This window comes from Triturus cristatus, chromosome 2_1, assembly GCF_964204655.1.
Source record: "Triturus cristatus chromosome 2_1, aTriCri1.1, whole genome shotgun sequence".
Classification (NCBI taxonomy): Eukaryota; Metazoa; Chordata; class Amphibia; order Caudata; family Salamandridae; genus Triturus; species Triturus cristatus.
Window position 1 is genome coordinate 513,622,017 of NC_140581.1, and position 22,894 is coordinate 513,644,910.

The window sequence follows — 22,894 nt, forward strand, 5'->3', positions numbered from 1 at the left end:
TAGCCGTTGTGCAAACAGCCACTACCTCAGTAAACCGGCAGAGCTTTCCCAGGGGAGGTGGGTGGGCGCATGAGAATCTATGAAAGTTACCAATACTGGGGAACCAAAGTTACAGGTAAGTAACTTGTTTTCTTACCCCAGTATTGGAACTTTCATAGATTCTCATGCTTTGTATCAGAATAGCTAGCAGTAAAATCACAAAAGCACATTTTGGTAGACACCTGGCCTTACATAACCATCTCAGTCTACTGTTACAACTAGTACATGGTAACCAAGACAAAACAACATTACTGAACCAAATGTGCTTACCAGGATGGAGGGATTGTAGGGAAAGCTCACCTCTCAATGAAAAAGATTCCTGAGGACTGCTTGACCAACAGCAGCGTCATCTCGTCCCACCGACTCCAGACAGTAGTGTTTCGTGAAGGTGTGTACACTGCTCCACGTTGCTGCCCTGCAAATGTCCTTGATAGCAACTCCAGCAAAAAGAGCCACTGAAGATGCCATCGCTCGTGTAGAATGAGCACGGGCCCTTCTGTCCAAAGGTTTGCCCACAGCCTGATGACAGAATTGAATTGCACTGGAGATCCAGCGGGAAATGCCACTCTTAGCGAGAGGCAACCCCTTCCGTGGTGCACTGTAGGCAATAAATAACTGTGTAGACTTCCTGAAAGAGCGTGTGCGCTCAAGATAGAATTTCAGACATCTCTGGACATCCAAAGAATGCAATGTTCGTTCCGCCTGGGTCGAAGGACGTGGAAAAAAAGAATTCAAAATCAAAGGTTCATTCAGATGAAAATCCGAAGGCACCTTCGGGATGAATTTCGGGTTGGTTCTCAATATTAGCACATCCTTTTTGAACTGCAGAAAAGGCTCCACTATGGACAGAGCCTGGAGTTCACTAACCCTCCTAGCCGATGTCAACGCTAAGAGGAGGGCTAGCTTCCAAGAGAGGAACTTCAAGTCCGCCCTGTGAATCGGCTCAAAGGGAGCTTTCATGAGCTGAGCCAGTACTAGGTTGAGCTGCCAGATCGGTGGAGGTGCTCGGACCGAAGGATACTTCCGAAACAACCCTTTAAGGAACTGTTTAACAATCCTTGCGGACCATAGAGATGGCCCCGATGTCTTACGTCGAAAACGGGATATGGCAGCCAGATGTACCTTGACAGAAGAGTGCGCCAAACCTGATTTAGCCAGTGACAGGATGTAAGGCAAAACCTGATGTGGCAGGGATTTATAAGGATGGAGTTTATTCCTCTGGCACCACAGACAAAATCTCTTCCATTTTGCCCTGTATGTCTTATTAGTGCTTGGCGCCCGCACCTGAGACAAAACATCCCTGCACTCCTTGGAGAGATTCAGATGACGGAATTCTCTGTATTCAGGAGCCACGCTGTCAAGTGTAGTGACTTCGGATCCGGATGGAGCACCTGACCCTGATCCCGCGACAACAGAGATAGAATCAGCGGCAAGCGAATTGGGTGATCCTGGGAGAGAAGCAGGAGTTCCGAGAACCAGAACTGCCGGGCCCACGCTGGAGCAATGAGAATCATCTTGCACGGTTCTGCCCTGACCTTCCTGAGAACTCGAGGAATGAGTGGAATGGGAGGAAAAGCGTAGCAGAATGCGCCGAACCAAGCAATCGAAAGGGCATTCCCCAGCGATCCTCGATGGGGAACCTTGCTTGCGTAAAACCGACATTTGGCGTTCTCTGGGGACGCAAAGAGGTCTATAGTCGGAGTACACCATCTCTCGAACACTCCCTCCAGCGTGGCTTGGTCTAATTCCCACTCGTGAGTCACTTCCGTCTGACGACTCAGAGCATCCGCCGTGATGTTGAGGCACCCTGCTAGGTGCTCGGCTTGCAGGGTGATCTTGTGAGAAATCGCAAAATCCCAAATCGTCTGAGCTTTCTTGGACAGAGTCCGCGATCTTGTTCCCCCTTGCTTGTTGATATAGTGCATGGCCGTCGTGTTGTCTGTCCGGACCAGCACTGCATGATTCTGAAGTCTGGGAAGGAACGCCAGCAAGGCTAAGCGAATAGCCATCAGCTCCAAGAGGTTGATGTGGTGTAGGCTCTGCGCTGGACTCCAGTGACCGCTGATTTGAAGCTCCTGGAGTACCGCTCCCCAGCCTTCTAAGGAGGCATCTGTGGTCACCACCATAGGAGAAGGAGGGGTCCGGAATGTTAATCCTACTGCGATGTTCTCCTGTACCAGCCACCACTCGCAGGCCTTGCGCATAGCTGGTGTTACCCACAACTTGTCGTTGAACGACCCTTCTGCCTGGCGCCATTGTTTGTCTAACTCCTACTGCAGAGGACGCATATGAAGCCTGCAATGCGGTATTAATGGTATGCAGGATGATATTGATCCGAGCAAGGACTTGTACCTGCGAACCGACACCCTTTTCCTCTGCAGCACTTGACGAGCGGAGGTGATCAGCTTGCGTTGACGCTCCTCCGACGGACGAGCTGTGCATAATGTCGTGTCCAGAATAGCTCCAAGGAACCTTTGGGACCTGGAAGGTACCAGCACCGACTTGGATCTGTTGAGCTGAAGACCCAAGTGGGCGAACAATTGAATACAAGTTGACACGGCTTGAGAAGTTGCCTTGAGCGATGGAGCCTTGACGAGCCAGTCGTCCAAGTATGGGAACACTTCTAAGGATTGCTTTCTGAGAAAAGCCGCGACTGGTGCCAACATCTTTGTGAATATCCGAGGTGCAGACCGAAGGCCAAACGGAAGCACCTTGAACTGGAAATGGCTCTTGCCTACTGTGAAGCGTAGATATTGCCTGTGAGCTGGTTGGATTGGAACGTGGAAGTACGCATCCTCTAAATCCAGGGATGCCAAAAAATCACCCGGATTCAGTAGACGGAGAATATCCTGGAGAGTGACCATCCTGAAGGAGAGCTTGATGAGATAGGTGTTGAACTCCCTTAGGTCTAATATAGGACGCCACGTGTCTTCCGTCTTCCGAACCAGGAAGAACCGGGAATAGAAACCCTTGCCCCTCTGCGAAAGAGGTACTGGTTCTATCGCCCCCTTGATGAATAGTTGGTGGGCTTCGAGATGTAACAGTCTGAGATGTTTTGAGGGACGGGCGTCCGGAGCTCTCGTTGGAGGAAGATCTTGGAATTCCAACGTATGGCCACTCTGAACAATATTCAAAACCCACCGGTCCGATGTTATAAGGACCCAGCTGTCCAGACAATAGGAGATCCTGCCCCCAACCGGTGTCCTTGGTAGGGGAGGAACAGTAGTCAGAGCCAGGAGGCCGCTATTGCCTCTTGGCATTGTCTCGTCCCTGACGATTCTGACGTCCTCTCTCGGACTGACGAGAGAAAGACGCCGATTGACCTTGGCGTTGGTTTGAGTACTGATTCTTATATGACTGTCCTGACTGTGTTGAATAGTGACGTTGGTTTCCTCTATAAGTAGAGAACCCACGTCCTCGTGCACCTCTGAATGGAACCTTGCGATAATTTAAGGATCCTAAGGACTTTGCTGTGTCCGTGTCCTTCTTTATGCTTTGCAGGGCCTCATCGACATGCTTACGAAAAAGCATTTCTCCGTCAAAGGGAAGGTCCAGGATCTTATTTTGGACCTCCTGACGGAACCAGGTTGCTTTTAACCAGCCTTGACAGCGCAAGACCGCTGACCCTGCCAAAGCCCTGAAAGCAGTAGAGGCTATGTCCATAGCACAGTCAATAACTTCCGAAGAACCTCTCTCTCCTTCCATGAGAATCTGCCTGGCCTCCTCCTGACTCGAATCTGGCAGTAGGTCCATAAACGGCTCCATGTCACACCACATCTGGCGGTCGTATCTGCCTAGAATGGCTAATGAATTAGCCACTCAAACCAACAAACTGGCCATGGTGGAAAATCTCTTCCCTACATTGTCCAGCCGCCTGCCATCCTTATCCGGAGGCGTAGTTAAAGGTGTTGACGGATTCTTGGACTTGCTTTGTGCGGCCTGAGATATTACAGAGTCAGGCTTTGGTTGTCCTAGAAGACATGCAGGACTGCCCTCAGGGGCCTTGTATTTCTTCTCCAGCCGGGGAAGAACCGGGATGACCGTAGCTGGGTTCTGCATAATCTTAATTCCCTCATCCCAGACATGTTCAATGATGGGAATTGATCTGACCGACTTTTTATACTGCGCCTTAAAGTCATACAGAAAACAGTCCGACTGTTCCACCGTAAGAGGCAGACCAAACCTCTTGGATGCACGCTCCATAAGATTATGGAACCCCCCAATATCTGCCGGAGGCGACACGTTCGTCTCCCGGCCTGCAGCATCCGGATCTTGCATTCCAGTGTCATCAGGATCCACATCCAGGTCCCCTGGATCGGTTAGCGGATCCACGTGCCCCTCATCGTCCTCATCCGTATCCACATCTTGCATATCTTCATTGGCAGGTTCCTGATATGAAGTTTGAGGAACCACTACTGGTACCACCATTGGTGAGGTATGGGGTACGTCTTTAGGAAGAGGTGGCAAGTCCACTGCCGTCCCTCGCGGAACCACCGATGTAGATGGATGCACTGGAGGAGCGTCAGGGCGTGATGGAAAACGAGCTCTGTAGTCCTGCAACATCATGTGCAAGTCCGTAACCAGAGCAACTGGTAAAGCTATCATATCCTGCCTCAACGTGCGAGGATGTACCTCCTGTTGACCATATTGTTGCTCCTCCTGCTCCTCTTGGCATTAATACTCCTCAGTATCAGTCTCTTGCTGCTTTACATGCAGATCTGAAGGACTGTAGGCATCCCCATACTGCTCACCCTCATCCTCGTCCTCCGACTCATCTAGAAGCATAGATGGTGGTAAAGGCGTAACCCGCCTAGGTGAAGTCATGTCCGGTGTAATTTTCAACTTTTGTATTGAAAATCCTGAATTTTTCGCCGTCGACGGTCCCGTCGACGGAGTCGTCGTCGACGGAATCCCAAGCGTCGACAAAATCGACGACGTAATCGGCACGGTAGTCTTCGTCGACGGAGTGTGAACCGTCGTCGACAATGAGGTCGTCGACGGAGCTTTCTTCATCGTCGACGGGACAACCGTCGATGGCCTCGTTGACGAACTCGTCGTCATCAGCATCGACGACGCCGTCGCCGTCGTTGTCATCGTCGTCATGGTCTTCGTCGTCGACACCGCCGTCGAAGACGAGAATGAAGCTGTCGTAGACGATGAAGCAGACATCGTCGACGGTCCCGTCGACGATTCCAAGGAAACAATCTTCACTATGGAAATCGTCGTCGACGTACCTGCTTTAGTCAGCGTCGACGGACGCTGTTTCTTCACCGGAACCATCTGTGGAGTTCCTGCAGAGTGTTTCTTCGCAGGCTTTTCCTTTTGGGACGGAGGAGAACACACCAGCAGCCTGTCCCTGCCTCTCCTTTTCACTTCCGTGAGGAGATTTCATGGGACCAGCCTCCTCAGACCTTTCAGAGATCCCGTGAGGGGCTTTGACAAGGGGTTCCGCAGAGATGGAGGGAGATGACCTACCCCTCTTCTTTGATCTCCTGGAGGAGGTGCCAGAAATCGAATCCTCCTCATCTGAAGAGAGAACCTCCTTCCTGGTCTTCAGCTTTTGCAGCCATGTCAGCAACCGACCTTCTCTGTCCCGCAAAGTCTTGGTAGAGAAGGTCCGACAAATCTTGCAGTCTGTGGCCTTGTGTTCCGGGTATAAGCAGTAAATACAGTTCTCATGCTTATCCTCAATGAAAAGTCTCTTCTTTCCACAAGAAGCACAGGATCTGAATAAGGCTTTCTTTTCCTTCTCTGACATAATGTCACAATAGATGGTAAAATGTAGATTTCTAACAGAAAATTTGTGAAAAACTGAGAAGAGCTCAGTGGAGACTCCCTAGCACAACGTGCGGTAGAAAAATCTGAGGTACTGAGCTCTCTCAGGAAGGTTCCAAGGGGAAGAGGCTGTGCTGATTGGTCCTGGCAAAAGTTTGGGCTCTTTTACACAAAGAGGGTGATATACTTCAAAATGAGATGAGGCCTAGGCCTATTTTCTCTTTTGTTTCTATGGTTATGATATATATTTTTTATTTACCGAGGCTCCCATTCCGACGACGGGGAATGATACAAAGCATGAGAATCTATGAAAGTTCCAATACTGGGGTAAACTGAGCTCTGCATCAGCCATATTAAAAAAACTCCATTGGCTACCAATACATAAAATAATTTTGTTTAAGATCCTGTTGCTAGCCTTCAGAACTTTCAAGGATACGGTCCCCAAATATCTCATGGCCAGATTCTGCCACCACAAGACCCTGAGAACATTGAGATCCTCATGCTGAAGCCCCCGTCCTTCAGATTGAATACTCAAGGTGGAAAATCATTTTTGGTGCTAGGAGCCAAACCTTGGAGCAGACTGTCACTGCACATCCGATTTATAGACACTGAAGATGCATTTAAAAAAACTCTGAAGACATGGCTTTTTCAAGCCACTGACATAATCTGCTGTGCCCTTGTTTAATTGATCCACTCAGTTCTGTGATAAGGTTTACACTGCTACTTAGTACAGCGACAGAATGCATATATCGGAGTGACAGTCGCGCTCTAGAAATGCCCTATTCATTCATTCATTCATTCACTGTTCTGCTCTCTCCCTGCACCACAGCATTTTTAGCTGTCATTTGCCAAGGCAAACACTTTTGCACCATAATGCATAGGTAGTCAGCATAGTTGTTTTGCAGGCAGGGGTCCCTTACTGTACAAAAACTATGCTTTAAGGCATTTTCCTATTTGCACGTGTGCTGTAGAATGCAGCACACATGCAAAGATGAAAAAACGAGGATTGAAAATATTTTCCGTTACGCCTGCCTTGGGGGGGGAACAGGATTTTGGCGCAAATCCCTGTTTACTATTCTTTGTGGATAGAGATTTGCATCAAAATCCATGCACCACCCATGAAACGCCCCTTGACACAAAGTAGCGCAAGACAGCGTTTTCCACTGCATTACATGACTTTGGGTCGCAATTCAACACAACTTGTGGTTTGCGTTGAATTGTAAATATCAACTCAATGCTATTCGTAGGGTCTGCATTAAATAGATTACACAAACTCTATGCAACGTCCTTAGAAATCTGAATCTGGGCCGAAATTAACAACCCCGGCAGTGCTTAATGTGTAAAAAAAAAAAAGACAGGGTCCAAGGTATTGCTCAGGAGGCCACTGCAACTTTCACTCTCAACTGGACCTGCCATTGCTGCCAAATGGCAATATGAATACTCCCTACTAAGCGTTACACTCCTACAGATGTGACATTTTGGAGAATTCCAGGCCACCTAAAGTTGTAAGAATGTCCTGCATAAGCTAGAATTATTTTTTAAATGTATAATTTTAAACTAATGTAATCTGCTCAAAATTGAACCGACACCACTACCATGTGGTGGACGGTCAAATAACAGCCAGTTCTAAAAATTAGGTTCCAGTGCCAAGCACCACAGGCACCAGGACAAATTAAGCAGGACAAATTAATCACTGTTTATTCCCTAGATTTTCCCTGGTGCAAATTCTGACTTTTGGACTAAAGGGAATCTGGTATACTGCTTGAGATTCTAATGACATGACATACCTTATAATGTTCCAGAGTAAAGCATGGTGGCTGGTTCTCGGTTTCAATATATCTGGGATGTTACACTGTGAAACGGTACTTGTCTAAAGAACTTACTGTACCTTGCACGAGTTGTTGCCATCACTGTGAATGAGAAATCCAGCACAGGACAGTTTACTTCTGATGAATTCTGGAGATGGAGGCACGGATGTCAAGGTGACTGACTTAATTGCTATTGTGTAAGGATCCCTAAAAGGAGAAAACAATGACAGCCGCTGTCCCATCATTAAGAATGAACCAGTGCACGGTGTTAGGAACCACATGCATGCATGACATTGGCAAGAAGGTTACTATATAAGCATCAAAATATAAAAACATTTATACATTATAGAGTCCCACCATTTGAGAGGCACATATTGAGTAATGAAAAACTCATACCGTGTTAATGTTTTGAGGTGCCTACATATTAAGCCGATAAACTACCTAGTTTTGCCATTCCCATTTTCCACTTGCAACAAAGTTTCAATTATTCAGGGATTTACTAAGGTTTTCCGGCAGAGCTCGACTGGCGCTAAGCAACGAGAAGCATGGTTCTATTTACTTTCCATTCACCCGCCCCCAGGACTTGTGAGCCCCAGTAGTGTTTATACAATTAGGACCTCACCCTCTTGTTACTTCTGGCACTGCCCAGGCTATCACTATTCTCATTGTTAGGTCTGGCTTGACAGTGCAACTGTCTGCAAGACCTATTGTTACCAATTCATTAAAACATACAAAAATTTGGCTGTGACGTCACCCAGAGGAGCATCTCTCTCTTCCCTTTTCCTATAGGCTGTTTGGTGTGTCATCCTCCCTCCCATAGAGTGCTGCTGTTGCCATGCATGATCTCCAACATTAACTGAAAAATTACACATTAAGGGGCATATCATCAACAACCGGCGATAATTATCGCTGAGCGTACTATTAGCGACACTTATCTCATCAGCGATAAAAATCCTAGCGCTAACTGGCTAACGTGAGATTATCGCTGGAAACCCAGCGATAATCTCACGTTAGCTAGTTGATAGGGACTCACAAACTTAGCCATGATATCCACCTTCCATAGGATATCATGGCTAAGTCAGTCCTGAAGCAGGCGTAAGGAAAGTAGCGATAACAGGGGTTACCGCTACTTTTGCTGACGCTATGCTTCATTGCGTTAGGCTTGTTGATATAAGAAATGTCGCTTAGCGACATTTCTCCTGTCATGCCAGGTCAGGAACGCCCACTTTGCATCTCATTAGAGATGCCTAGCTGGGCGTTACGAATCCTGACGCTAAAGCAAGGTTTCACGCGTCAGCGTGACCTTGCTAATTAGGCGATAAAATTATCGCCACTTTTCGGCCGAAAACGGCCGCAATAGCGGCGATAATTTTTTATCGCCTTCTAGTTGATATGCCCCTAAATTCTTTATCTCATAAATGCGTTGCATTTAGAATGCCATTATTTTGTGTTTTTTCACTGCAGCAGATAGGACTCAAGCCACGCCTATTGGTATTGCCAGTGCTTGTTTGATGAAGTCCTCAGCAGAATCAGAAAGCAGCTGTAGTATCGCGAGAGACGGTGGGGCAGCCCACGCCTCTCGCAATGACAGGGGAAGCGTTGCCAGTAAGCACCCCCCTAAAAGAGGACTTTGTAGGTGGGCTCGACGAAGGTCGAGACCACGTGAGTGTGCTAATAAAAAGCCCAGGGCGCTGGGCGTGGTTATGTTTTGTGGCTAACCACCAATGCCACACCTGTGTGTCTGAGTGGTCGTTAGCGCAGTTTGGCCAAGTCACCCACGATATTACAGCAGCAAGCACTGGTAAAGCCAAGACGTCTGGTTTGCTTTCTCATTCATAAGCTAAATCTATAGGCTTTGCCAAAGCTGCCTGGCACACTGAATGTCAGCAGCGGCACAGAGGCAGCATCACAGGGACTGCCAGACATGCTAAATGTCACCAGGCCCGCCAGACTCGGACACCCATCTATGTGTAGTTTACTGCTTGCTGTGAAAACATTAACTGCCGTTTGGGAATGCCGATCTGCCAATATAGAGGGATCAAGCAACATTATTAAAATGTGCATTCTTGTGCCAAATATAATTTCTACTTTTGTTTCCTCTGGTGTGGTTAGAGTAATCTTGTTAAAAGAACATAAATACCTAGGGCACGGGGTCCCAAAACCCTCAGTGGATCCTGTTTCAGTCAAGTACCTTTATACATCCTCAGTGGGATTTTAGGTCTGCTCGCTGTTAGCTGGGGGCCGGGGCAGGCAGCATTTTATGTTGTGGAGGGGGTGGAGGAGGAAGCATTTTATGTTATGTTGTGGAGGGGGTGGGGCAGGCAGTATTTTATATTATATTGTGGAGGGGGTGGGGCAGGCAGCATATTATATTATGTTGTGGAAGGGGCGGGGCAGGCAGCATTTTATATTGGTGTGGAGGGGGTGGGGCTGGCAGTATTTTATATTACGTTGTGGAAGGGGCGAGCAGGCAGCATTTTATATTGTTGTGGAGGGGGTGGGGCAGGCAGTATTTTATATTATGTTGTGGAGGGGGTGGGGCAGGCAGCATTTTATATTATGTTGTGGAAGGGGCGGGGCAGGCGCATTTTATATTATGTTGTGGAAGGGGCGAGGCAGGCAGCATTTTATATTAGGTTGTGGAAGGGGTGGGGCAGGCAGCATTATGTTGTGGAGGGGGCGGTGCAGGCAGCATTTTATATTATGTTGTGGAAGGGGCGGGTCGGGCAGCATTATGTTGTGGAGGGGCGGGGCAGGCAGCATTTTATATTATGTTGTAGAAGGGGCGGGGCAGGCAGCATTATGTTGTGGAGGGGGCGGGGCAGGCAGCATTTTATATTATGGTGTGGACCCTCCATGCCATTTACCTGTCAATCAATTCATGCATACCGAGGGATGCGATCTGTATAGTTTCTTCGAATGCAATTGTCAATTTTACAGCCTAGTGTATGTGCACAGCCCTTTATTCAAGGTGGCAAACACTGGCCAGACTTAGGGCATCATTTATAGTTTGGAGAGCAGCAGCGCCACCGTAAATTAGTGGTGCTCACATCTCATCTCACCAGACTCATGGCTCCCCTGCTCAATTTAGAGTCAGGGGAAGTGCTGTTTATTGACAGCAACGGAGCCTCAGCTAGCTCTGTCCGTGTAAACATCTGGCCTGACCACCGACCGACTATAGATCGCCCAGTCACAGTATTTATTTATTTATTTTATTTGACTGTTAATCCAACTCTTTTGAAGATGAAGTGATTGTCACTCATTTCCCCTACCCTCTGCAGGGCGGACATATGCAAGGGGAATGTAGAAGGGCATTTAAAAACAGAGAGAACACTGTCCACAAGTCGTGGACATTTGCTATTTGTTTACAGTAAACAAAGTATCACTATGGCAGTTTATTTTCCCAAAACAGAACAGTGTGCAGAATGGGTGCTTTAAATACAGCTTTCGCCCGTCAAACCTTCAGTGCTTGGAGAGCCGCAGTGGCAGCGGCTCCCCTACAGCACCGAGATGGCCACTATAGGCAGGAATCTCCAATAGGAGGCATGGTCCACCCTCAGGGGAGCGGATGCCAAGTGCTGCACCCCCCATGGCAACCAGCATCCCGTAAGCCGTGATCTACTAACCCCCTTACAAACTGATATACTTAGGAATGCGCCCTTACTGTCCCCCCAGGAGGTACAGGTGGGCACACAACAACAAATCCCTTACTTAAAGTATGCTTTTTGAGAGTTCTTGTGAAGTGGTTTCATTGGTCTTTGGAAACTACTGACTAACCTTGTAAGATAGCTCAGTGGAGGGCATATTAACAAGGAGGTAACACAGCCGAAGCGTCATTTAAAAAAAAGTTGTGGCAGCGCAATTATTGCTCCATGCTGCTCCATATTTGCAAACTGGCGCATTGGGCCATATGCATCAGATTGTGGAGGCCTGTATCACACTATAACTGCACCAGGTATAATGTATACAGGGTACAAGTTCCAAACTAAAAAGCCACGTAAAAGTGACGCAGTGAAATTTACCACTTTTCACTGCGTCACTCTACGACTAGTCTGCTTCAAAATCCCTACACCTCCTCAAACCAGGCGTAAGGATTGACGCAGGGATTTTAACATGGGACTTGCCTCTGTGTTCTGACGCATTGCTGGAGTTGCTTCAGTCTCACAATCAAATCCAGCAATGAGTCCCATTAACGACAAAAGATGCGTAAGAATTTCTGGCGCATTCGCGAATCCTTGCGTCATGGAGCGCTGTATTATAAATACAGTGCATCCAGGGCATTGTTAGGGCATTTGCAGCAAACGCAAAAAATATGACACATTTATGCCAATGCGTCAGTCAGTTCTTGTAAATATGCCCCTAGGTTAGCTACGTGTTGACATACACAACATGCTAACCACATGTTTAAATAATAGATTAAAATGGATTTAGCAGAACACCACCTTTTATTCACAATGCTTCAAAATTCCAAGCATCTGTGTTTAGAGCTAAAAATGACTGCTTAAATTATGTTTTTAATGTTTCCTGCCCTTCATCATTTTTTTTACCGGCAACTACAAAACTCCTCCTCTCAAGGAGGCAGCATAGTATGTTCAACCAGGATAATGTGTAATGTCATTATTGTGCAGGTCACAGGTCAAGTACATGCGTAGCATGATGTGATCATGCCTTCATTGATCAATGGTGAATTGTGTGAACCAAGAGAAGGGCAGATGGGGTTTTCTCGATATGGTCTTTTAGGTTGCACCTGGCCACTTTTTTCACAGCCCATTAGTTTTAAAACTAGAAAGAGGGAGATTTTTTAAAGAAAATCAGGGGACTTCATGTTCCCCATTGCCGTTCATGGAAGTTGTAGCGCAAAATTTGCTCTTTCTTTTGTAGGGATGCATTGTAATCATGGGTAGTCTACACCTACGTATAATCCTTTGTTGTATTAACTCAGGACACAAGATTGTGAACATAAAGGGTGACACATTAGGGATATTTTCAATGTGAACATGGAGAAATTAACGTTGCAATTAGATGTGGTAAGTTGAAAGCATTAACATGTAGAATTCGTACATGCTGCTGACAATTATTCACGTATTTGATGTGCGTATGTAACATGTTAAATTAGATGTGCTCAGTAAACAATGTTCATTTTATATGTGTAATTTCATTAGGCATTGTGCCATTTCTCATGTTGGCCGATTTCTGTAGTCCTGATTCTTATTTCCTCCCTGAATACTCTTGTATTAGACGTAATGTTGAATTTCATGTGCATGTTGGATTTGTTCTTTCTCACATTTCTGTTGCAGGTGGAGAATACATCCTTGTTAGCGAGAATAATGTCTATGTTTTAGTAGTAGGCTTCTGGAGAAGAAGATAAATTGAATGTTGATACTGATAATGAAGAACTTTTGTACTTTCTCATTGGAGTAAGCCTGGGAATCAAGGTCCTCTCACCAAGGCCTGAGAGCATTGCCGCCTAATGGAAAATAACCTACGGGGAGGTGGCTTGACTGGATGGTGTGATGCTGCAATGCATCTTGGGATACTACCTGTGAGATTGATGTATCGAAGTTAGGGACAGTGATTGGGGTACTTTTGCCTTGCCTTAAGAGAGAGAGAGAGCATCTTAGAACAAGATCTGTAGTTTTATAAAACTACTTGAACCATCAACGTGAAGAGACTTCTTAGGAAGACTTCTCATGCTGACACCTTAATGGATCTTGCCTTTGGAGATGGTAGGTAGGGATGTCATGCTAGTTGTAGTGTAGGGACAGGCTAATGCTTTAAACTCACAAACTTCTAATGAAGGGGAATCTCGATGTCTGCGCTGTCATCTTCTGTATTCTGGTACGCAAACTGATTATCCTGTGCAAGTTGCAACCCCTTAACTTCACCCATAGGTTTGGCTTTGTATTAGTTCCAATGTATTTCTACACCCTCATCTTGAGGTGTCTGCATGTACAACTGTTCTTGGCTTTGTAATAAATGAACTAAACTTGATCGCCAGTCTGTGATTCTTAGGAGTCATGGTAAATTGGAGCTGCAATGTTTAATTGGCTAATGATTACTCTCCCCTCCACGCTTTCATGCTGATAAAAAGAGACATCGGCCTGGGGTTCCAGAGCAGATCTGGAACGTGAAACCCGGCTCCTTCAAAGTAAAAGCAATTTTTGGCGGGAGACAGCTAAAATACAGGCATTTTTGGCTTTAAAAAAATAATTTTGTCGTCAACCTAAATCAGGTCTGTTGGCACGTATGCTGAATACTAAAGGGCTGTCTATCATTCCTGTCTGCCACTCCCCCTTAAGCTTTCATGGATGGAGCAAGCAAAGAGACCTTCTGCGCATGTCTGGGGATGTGGTCGTGACAGACATAAATTCCCATTGAAACACAAAAAAAACGTCAACAGCTATGGTCAAATATGTCACTCCTGCTTCGGGCGTCGGATGTACAGGCCGGCATGAAGCAGGAGACTTGTCTATCATGACTGTACCGCCTTTTGACTCCATCTTTCACCACCTTGTTACAGGATGGGGTGAGGTCAACAAGTTCCTTACCCAGCCCAGCCTACGACAAGGCACAAAATGATTGAGTCGGTGGTTGAGTCTCCAGAACTGGCCTTGCATTTTTTTAGTCTCCCACTCTGTGGGAAACACACGTTCAGACGTCCTTTGCCCCAAGCCATTGGACCCCTGACCTCCCCTGAATCCCTGTCCTTGGTTCTGGCTGCACTGCCCTGCCATATGCAGATGCTCAGTAACTCTGTGCCTTATGAGACAGCGAGCTGCAGATTCTATGTAGAGTATCTTCTATAAGTTATAACTGAGACTCCTGAGAAGTGAAAAAAATGGAAGAAACATTTTGAAAATGATAGGGCAAGTGACCTTGCATGCCATAGATTTACATAACTGTCTGTAATACATATAGCAATTTTTTGGGTGGGTTTGTCCCTCCACCCATGGAGATGGTAAGATTTGCCTGAAACACCTCACAGGTATTGGAATGGTATAATAGTGCCCTTTCAGAAAGTCTGCATTTTTTAGGTCGTGTATTTCAAAATTGTGCCCTATAATGCAGCATTTCTTAATGTTTTCCCCACACGATTTTCTCAGGTGTGAACCCACCCCTTCCCCCCAAAACAACCTTTTAAAGAAGGAGGTCAGGCCCTTTGCTCGCTCACTTCAGTCCAATTGGAAGAAGTATTGACACCTCACCACTTTCAAAGTTCACGGGCCGCCACAGGAAAACGGTACAAAGCGTGTAGAGTCTGCAAGCATTGCGCTGGACTGCGGAAGCATTCTCTTGCACCTTGCAGGTGAAAAGCTCCTATTTTTGTGCTGACGTGGCATGCCAGAACCAAGCTCCAGTCCACAAATTGGGTAATTCAAATATACAGAACCTCACATGTATGCCACTCAGTCTTGAAGATACTAGGATCTTACAAAGAGCCTTCTCTGACCTCTATTATTTGGGCAGTATACACTTGTAGTACCTTGAATGTAAAAAGTCCAATTTCATGTCTAATACTTTTTCTTGTCACAGGACCTTGCATGCTAATTCTTTGAGGTTTAAGATGGTTCCATTCTCGGCTCTCAATAGTCCAGAAACAGGAAGTGGCCCGTTTTGTTCTTCCTAAACCATCATGGCCACCAGCACAGTCCATGTCCCCTGCTTGTTTCTCAACACATCATGACAGCATTCGTTTCTGTTAGCCATTTCTTGGATCTTCCCAGAACATACTTTCTGTATCACTTCACTGCAGCCACACTTCACTTTCACTGCCACAGACCCGCATGGTCAGCCAAGGAGATGCCAGCAACAGTGCTCACCCCCACTCTATAGCACCAACAAGAGTGATCACTGTCCTCCTCAAGCGAGGACTACCCGTAAAATACACAAGGTAGCCGAGGTCGCCCTTTACAGGTGTGGGATCAGATCAATGGAGAACAGCTTTCAGAAATCAGTGTTAGCTCTACACAATACTGAATATCGCAGGGGTATCGCCAGAGGCCACTTTATTCCTGTGAAAACATTTCATACAAAATAAAGGTTTGCTTGCTTTCTTTGGGTCAGAAAGAGGTGGAGCTGTGGCCATCTTACCCGCATGGCACGGCTTGATCAGCAAATCAGTAAATGTTCTCACTAGTGGGGTTCTGCCAAATACTATTTCCTGGGCCCAATGTCAGAGGCATACAGATGTTCAAGCGTTGACTCACCCTTCTTTGTCCGGATATCTATGGGACAGAAGCACCACGAAATCTCGAACCTTGTCTTCATGCACCGCTGGGCAGGTGTAGTGATATATCTTATCATCGTCACTGATGGGATCTATGGCCTCGCATGTTCTATAAAAACAATATAGGTACATATATAAATGTAAATAAATAATATATATATATATATATTCAGTGAAAAAACCATAGGTTTCACACATGTTATAGTTAGCTGGACATTATACTGATAAAAAACCAATGAAATTCCCCCGTTATAGTTAGTGCAGGCAACTATAACTCACGCGACCGCAATCCTCTGCTGATGCTAATACTGTATTTAGACAATTATTTGCCCATGTCTTCTTCCATTAAATTTTAGCTATACATATATTACAAATATTTTTTTTTCATAAAGACACATATGTCATCAGCAGAGGATTGCGGTCGCGTGAGTTATAGTTGCCTGCACTAACTATAACGGTGGAATTTCATTGGTTTTTTATCAGTAAAATGGCCAGCTAACTATAACATGTGTGAAACCTATGGTTTTTTCACTGAATTTGCAAGGTTTTTTAAATGCTAATTCCTAACTATAACGTGTGTGAAACCTATGGTTTTTTCAGTGAATTTGTACGGTTTTTTAAATGCTAAGTTACTTTACGCCATTCGTGGCGTGTGCGCCCACTTAACGCAGTTCGTTCCGTGCGCGCACGGTGCGCTTCGTGCACCGTGCGCGCACAGTGAGCACGCGGTGCGCTTCGTGCACCGTGCGGGCACAGTGAGCACGCGGTGCGCTTCGCACACCGTGCGCCCACTTTACGCAGTTAGTGCCGTGGATGGGCCATGTACGCACGATGCGCTTCGCGCACTGTGCGCACATGGAGGACATATTAGGCGCTTCGTTGTGAAAGGTAAGCTTTTAAATTTCTGAAATTGTGTTATATATGCCATGCGACCGCCAGTAGATAATATATATATATTATCTACTGGCGGTCGCCAGTAGATAGTTATAGTTAGGACCGTGTTTCCATAGGAAATCCGCAACATTCTATTTGGAATAACTTTGGCGCCGGTTGACGAATCCTCGCGAAATTTTCAAAATAGGTGGGGCGCTCCGCTCCTACCCTGAAAGTCTCGGGGGGATTCGTCAAGCGGGGGCTGAGAAAAAAGGGGGGTCCCAAAACGCGTTTTCCCCATGCATTTTCCCATAGGACCTTTAGTCCGAGCTACAGCCCGAACGGCTGAACATAATTACTTGAAATTTGGCAGAGAGGTAGTCCTCAGGTCAGAGATGTGCCTTTTGCAGGTCTGGTGTAAATCTGTTCAGTAGGTCCTGAGAAAATAGCATTTAAATCAATATATATATCTGTAAGCGCGCTCCGTGCGCTTACGGTAAGCTTACCGTACGCGTACGGTGCCGTGCGCGAGCTCAATTCTGATTGGTCGTTACATGACTGTAAACATTCGAATCGGTCGAAATCAGAAAGTGTCGGCCGCCATTTTCTGTCTCTCGCACTGAAAAACAAAGGTGGATAACGTGAAAAGGGGGCAACGGAGAGAGTTGCAGACCCCCTAGCGTTTGTCAGGGGGTCCACGAAGGACCAAAAAGTACGAAAAATACATTTAATAATTTTAAAAAAAAATCGCGGAGTGCGCGTACGGTAAGCTTACCGTACGCGCACGGCAAAAAAAAAAAAAAAAAAAAACCAAAATAATCACATTTATTAAATAAATTGAAGGACCCGCAAGGGAAAAAAAAAATTGTCACTGTGTAAAAAAAGGCGAGGCGCGCACGGTATGAACTGCGCAACGTGGGCGCTCGGTGCCCACAGCGCGAGCACGGTGCGCGAAGCGCACCGTGCGCGCAGGGTGTGCGCACGGTGAAAAACCAGAAAAAAAATTAAAAATAAATACATAACTTAGCATTTAAAAAACCGTACAAATTCACTGAAAAAACCATAGGTTTCACACACGTTATAGTTAGGAATTAGCATTTAAAAAACCTTGCAAATTCACTTAAAAAACCATAGGTTTTACACATGTTATAGTTAGCTGTACATTTCACTCGTAAAAAACCAATGAAATTCCACGTTATAGTTAGATCAGGTAACTATAACTTGCGCGCCCACAATAAACTGCTGATGACGTCACATATTACATCACTCATGACATGGTCAGTGACATCACTCATCACATCAATGATGACATCTGAAATGACACATTGTGGATTGCGGTCGCGCAAATGCTAAATACAGTTGTGTATAAGAATAAGTCATATATATTGTTAGGTCCTGGAAGCATGGCGAGAAGGTTTCTAAAGTTTATTATTTATACCTTGTAAAGTGCAATGTCCAAATAATATTTTGTTTAATTTCTCTCCAAATCGTGTGTGACCACAATAATGCTCAATTATCCCCCAAAACAATTTCACTAAATTGTAAATTACTGCCCCCAATGTTTCCCACACTTTCAGCACACATGTCAATTATTTGAACCTTTTATAGGGTTCCTAATTTAACCCCTTCAAAAAGGGGTTGTAAAAGCCTTGACAGTTGGTGAGATCAATTTATTTAAGATTTAAGACTTAAACTCAGCCACTTGGCATATCAATGTAATCCCTGTTTTACAGTATTTAGTGGTTCTCCTTTTGGACAAATGTTTTGTAACTACTGATGCTTTTTTGAGTTTACTGCACTGCCAATCACCAACCACTTCAAGTTGTTAGCTTAGTGTGTTTTTTTAGAAAATGATTACACAATTGCCTTCATGTATTTTCTCATTCAGCTAATATGTCTACATAATAATATATATATCTATATAATAATATATCTAATTGAGCAGTAGCGTTTTTATTTGATTGAACAAAAACCTGTATGTATTATGTCATAACGGTTTACTAACTTCCTATTTTAAATAAATCATTCTAAAAAAAAAATATATTGCCATTTCGTATGTATTTTATCGTATGAAAGTGATGTGCAGTGGCGGCTCCTCCGCTATGGTAGAGGAGCGTTGCCCCACTGCACAAAAAAATAAAATGACAATAACGTATCATTATTGTAATTTTATTTTTCCCATTGCAAGCAGTCAGTGGCGTTGAGGGGGGGGGGGGGGGGGGCGCTATCTGACCAGGGGAGGAGTAGTTTGCACTCCTAAAGTACGCATGAACTGTTTGGCTGTCTGTATTGCATTACACAGCCTGGTCAGGAACATGCACAGGCTCCCTTTTCCTGTGTGAGCGCTGATCCACTGCGCTCAAACCAATCACAATACTGCATTGCAGCCTTGTGCCGGGTGTTTCCTGCTGCCGGCCGGACTACAGAAATGAAGAAGGAAGAGGACACACATGAGGCGGCGGCCGGCCAGCCATTTAAAGGTACTTTTTTGGGGGTTAATTAACCCCCATCCCCCCTTCCTTCCCCTCCACCACCCCTGTCTGGTAGCAGCCGCTACCGGTGATGTGATAACATACCATCTAAAAACTGGTAATGCATTTTGGCCCCCTAGAAAATGTGCAGGTCCCACTTCCAGATAATTTGTTGTGAGTAAAGCACATCTTTGTAAATTGTCCCTTAGAGATGGTCAAATGTCACCTCAATAGTTTAATCTGCAAATTATTCGCTAGAAGTGATAATTAATCCCACCGCTGTTTCTCTCCTGTACTGCTGATGATCTTCTCGCACATTCTCCTTCATAATAACCCACTTGTAGACCAAGAATTGGCAAAGTCAGTAGGCCTTGCCTTTGGAGAGCTGTTTGGCTGTTTGTCTTTGGCAATGTGTTTTGCCAACTTGTGCAGAAAAAACAAAAAATGCTAATCTGAAACGATAAAATGAAAGAGAAGCAATGCCGATGCATGCGGAAGAAAAACATACCTTTTGCCTAAATAAATTACTGCCGAAATTAAGTTCCTCGAAGCACAAGTACATCGATACAATGCCGAAGTGAAATGCTTGTGGGGAAAAAAATGTAAATGCCGATCTGAAATGATAAACAGAAAGTGACTTAACTGCCGAAATAAAACAATAAAAACAGGGTTAATAGAGGTAGAATTACAGCACCAGTGGTGGAGGGACACAAATTAAACTAAATTAATTAGTACTTTGTCCGTGCTGCAGAAAAGTAAAAGGAAGTTATGTCAAGACGTATAGTGGCCAATTAGGATGCAGCTAGTGACTGACCAGCACGCCTGCAAATGGTAATTAATGGCGGGGCTCCAAGCCCGTCACTATATAAAATACCCCTCGCAAAAACAGTGCATGTGGGCTGTTAGATGAGACCTAAAAACAAAAAATATATTGCAAGTATTTATGAGCATGAAATTGTATAGGGAGAATGGCCAGGGCAGAAACCCACGAGAACGTAGCGTCGCTTGACTCCTCAGCGAAGCCACCGCTGCCCTGATGAAGCCCAGAAACAGGACAGCTGAGGTGCTCCTCACTCCTCAAGGACACCTGTGGTGCAGGAGGACAAAAGAGGCCACGCCGCTGCTCGACTTGGGAGACACGCTTGGCTGATTCCAAGATGACTGGTACTCTCGAGCGAGCTCTTTCATCCCTGTGGCCAGGAATTTAGAAGAGTGGCTCCTTCCTGTGCCGGCGCAGCCATCTGCAGCTGGGTGCTACAATAGGCTCACCACCCATCAGCCACTACGGAGTCCTAACAGGGCCAGACCGGATGCAACTGGGCATACTGCGAGGGCAATGCAAGCTGAAGTATGAAAAGAGCACCCACTGGGCATATCCGGTCCCAGCCCCTAACACCCTTTTGGAAAGGGTGCCCAACCCCTATTTGCTGCACCTCCCTTCTGAGCCAGCTCTTGCTGAGGCCCGTTGGTGATAGAGTGAGAGCTGATAGTGCAGACAGCAGGTTGAACTCTTTTCCCTAGACACTGGTAATGAGGTTTCAGTCTGTTGAGAGCCACGTATTTATTTATTTTCTCTGAGTTTTATATAGCGCAAACTTGGCCCGAAGGTATCCGGTATCAGAGCGCTTTACGTGAGCACCAGTTGCGTTACAGACAGACACATTAATTTTTTTTTTGATAGGCACTGGGAGATTAAGTGATTTGCTCAGATTCACAGGACGTTGAGTGTCGTTGTCGAGACTCAAACCCGGTTCCCCCGATTCGAGGTCGACCGCCCTAGCCGTTAGGCCACATCCTCTCCCGTTTATGTATACGGATGGGGATCCACTGCCTAAGATCCCTGAACAAGGGAGTGGAAATGAAAGGAGATGCTAGACAAAGTGGAAAATCTCGAAAACTAGTACAGCCACAATATTTTCCATATTTGTGGAATCAGGACTAAGATCCCCCATTCAGGCCAAGAAGCCCACATTAAGGTTCTCTTCTACCACTTGCTTCAATCATCAAGAAAACAACTCATCCGGTTGGACCAGATGCTCAGGGCTTACTCAGCACAACAACAGAACTATGCCCTTGATTTTTTGAGAATGCATTATTTCAAGGAAAAGGAAAAAATCTTTCATGGTAGCCACAGACTGGAACCGATCAAATCAGCTTTCAAGATTATGACATTATGAGTTTTCAAGATTTCTTCCGCCTCAAAATGGTAAAGCAAATGGAATTCAAAGAGATCATGGCACACCTGCGCATAAAGAAGATCCGTATTGAAGGATTTATTCTTTCTGACTTCATTTCACGTATAGGGTAAGCAGCTGATTGTGAGAGAGAATTGGGGATGCAAAAGAGGCTCTGGGATTGCCGACTCAGGTTGAAAAGACCACAGTCAAAGAAACAGTGCCGATGTACACAGCCAGCAGGAGTGGGCACACCCTAGGATTGAGACAAGAGGAACATGCTCAGGAAACTCCTCCATCTTCAGGATAGCGAGGATCAACTATTACCATCCAAAGAGGATTGGGCTATTTCCTACTGCTGGTTTGCATCTTAGACCATCAGCTTAATGGACACTGTTTGCTTTTGGCTACCACTGCCAGTGGTCCAGCACCATGGCCCCTCCAAAGGATGGATCACTGACTCTGTGATCTCATGGCTTTCATATTGAGGGGGGACCCATCTCAATGGCTGTATGAAAGCTTCATTGCTGCCTTTCACTCCATATTTTGTTTGTACAGTTGCTTTTTAGTTTAGGGCTGGCGGGGTATAGCGGAGGTCTGGTCCCACCTATTCGTTTCCACCTTCACCGTGTGCGATGGAGGCTTGGATCCTGAGTTTTGGCTGTGCACTCACACAGCCAATATTCAGCCATGAGTTGCAAAGGATGACCAATTTTATATGTTTGCTGTAGTGTTTTTTATTGTTCCTCTCTCATTTGTTATACTTTAATCACAGCACAAGCCTTTACACAACATCTACACATATGGGATATGTTTGCACACACCAAAGAGGTACCCAGAGGTAGAGCCTACACAGATCAAACCAGACTCCCAAGAAGGTGCAGTTAGACTTGGATTCTTAATTTGGACAGCATGGTGTGGAACACCTTGACTATCAACTGATGCCACCTTTAAAGTTTATCTCCCTTAATGTACAGGGACTTCACTCACCAGCCAAGAGACAAGGGAGACAATGGCTTCAACGCAAAGAGGCTAATGTGGCAAACCTTTAGGAAACCCATCTCTTACAAAAAGATATTACTTGGCTGCAATCCTACTGGTTTCTGGGGTAAATTCCTGCCATATACACTATCAAAAGTAAAGGGATGGCCATCTTGCTGCACAGATAGTCATGCCCCCTTGATATACCTCCCAAAAAACTTGTTGTCCAGAGATTTTCATTTTTTAATTTGTGCTTTTGTATCATTAGAGAAGTAATTTAGCTTGGTTAGACATTGCTAATCCGGGCAGAATTTTTCTGGACGACATTGTCTCTAATAGCGGATGTGTTGCACTGATGATGTAATATTTCAGGAACCATGAGACCTATATATTGCATTTTGGTGTCAAAACATAGGTTTTGGGGGTCAAGTAGTCTTAAAGAGACATATAATAACTCCTCAGAGCAACCCGTCTGCCATTTTTCAAAATGGTGTCTCTATAATGATGGGTTTTAGCCAACATATTGGTAATTTATCTTAATTTTTT

General features: G+C 45.5%; 1 protein-coding gene across 1 annotated transcript in view; it reads right to left on the minus strand.

The window, feature by feature from the left end:
* The window catches only part of ACOT12 (acyl-CoA thioesterase 12), a 517,871-nt gene that overhangs the window by 7,556 nt on the left and 487,421 nt on the right, over positions 1 to 22,894 (minus strand). Inside the window, exons 13-14 of the mRNA XM_085640749.1 lie at positions 15,830 to 15,958; positions 7,703 to 7,829 (exon numbers count right to left, since the gene is read on the minus strand). Coding sequence (XP_085496875.1) covers positions 7,703 to 7,829; positions 15,830 to 15,958 — 256 coding nt within the window. The remainder of the gene's footprint in view (positions 1 to 7,702; positions 7,830 to 15,829; positions 15,959 to 22,894) is intronic.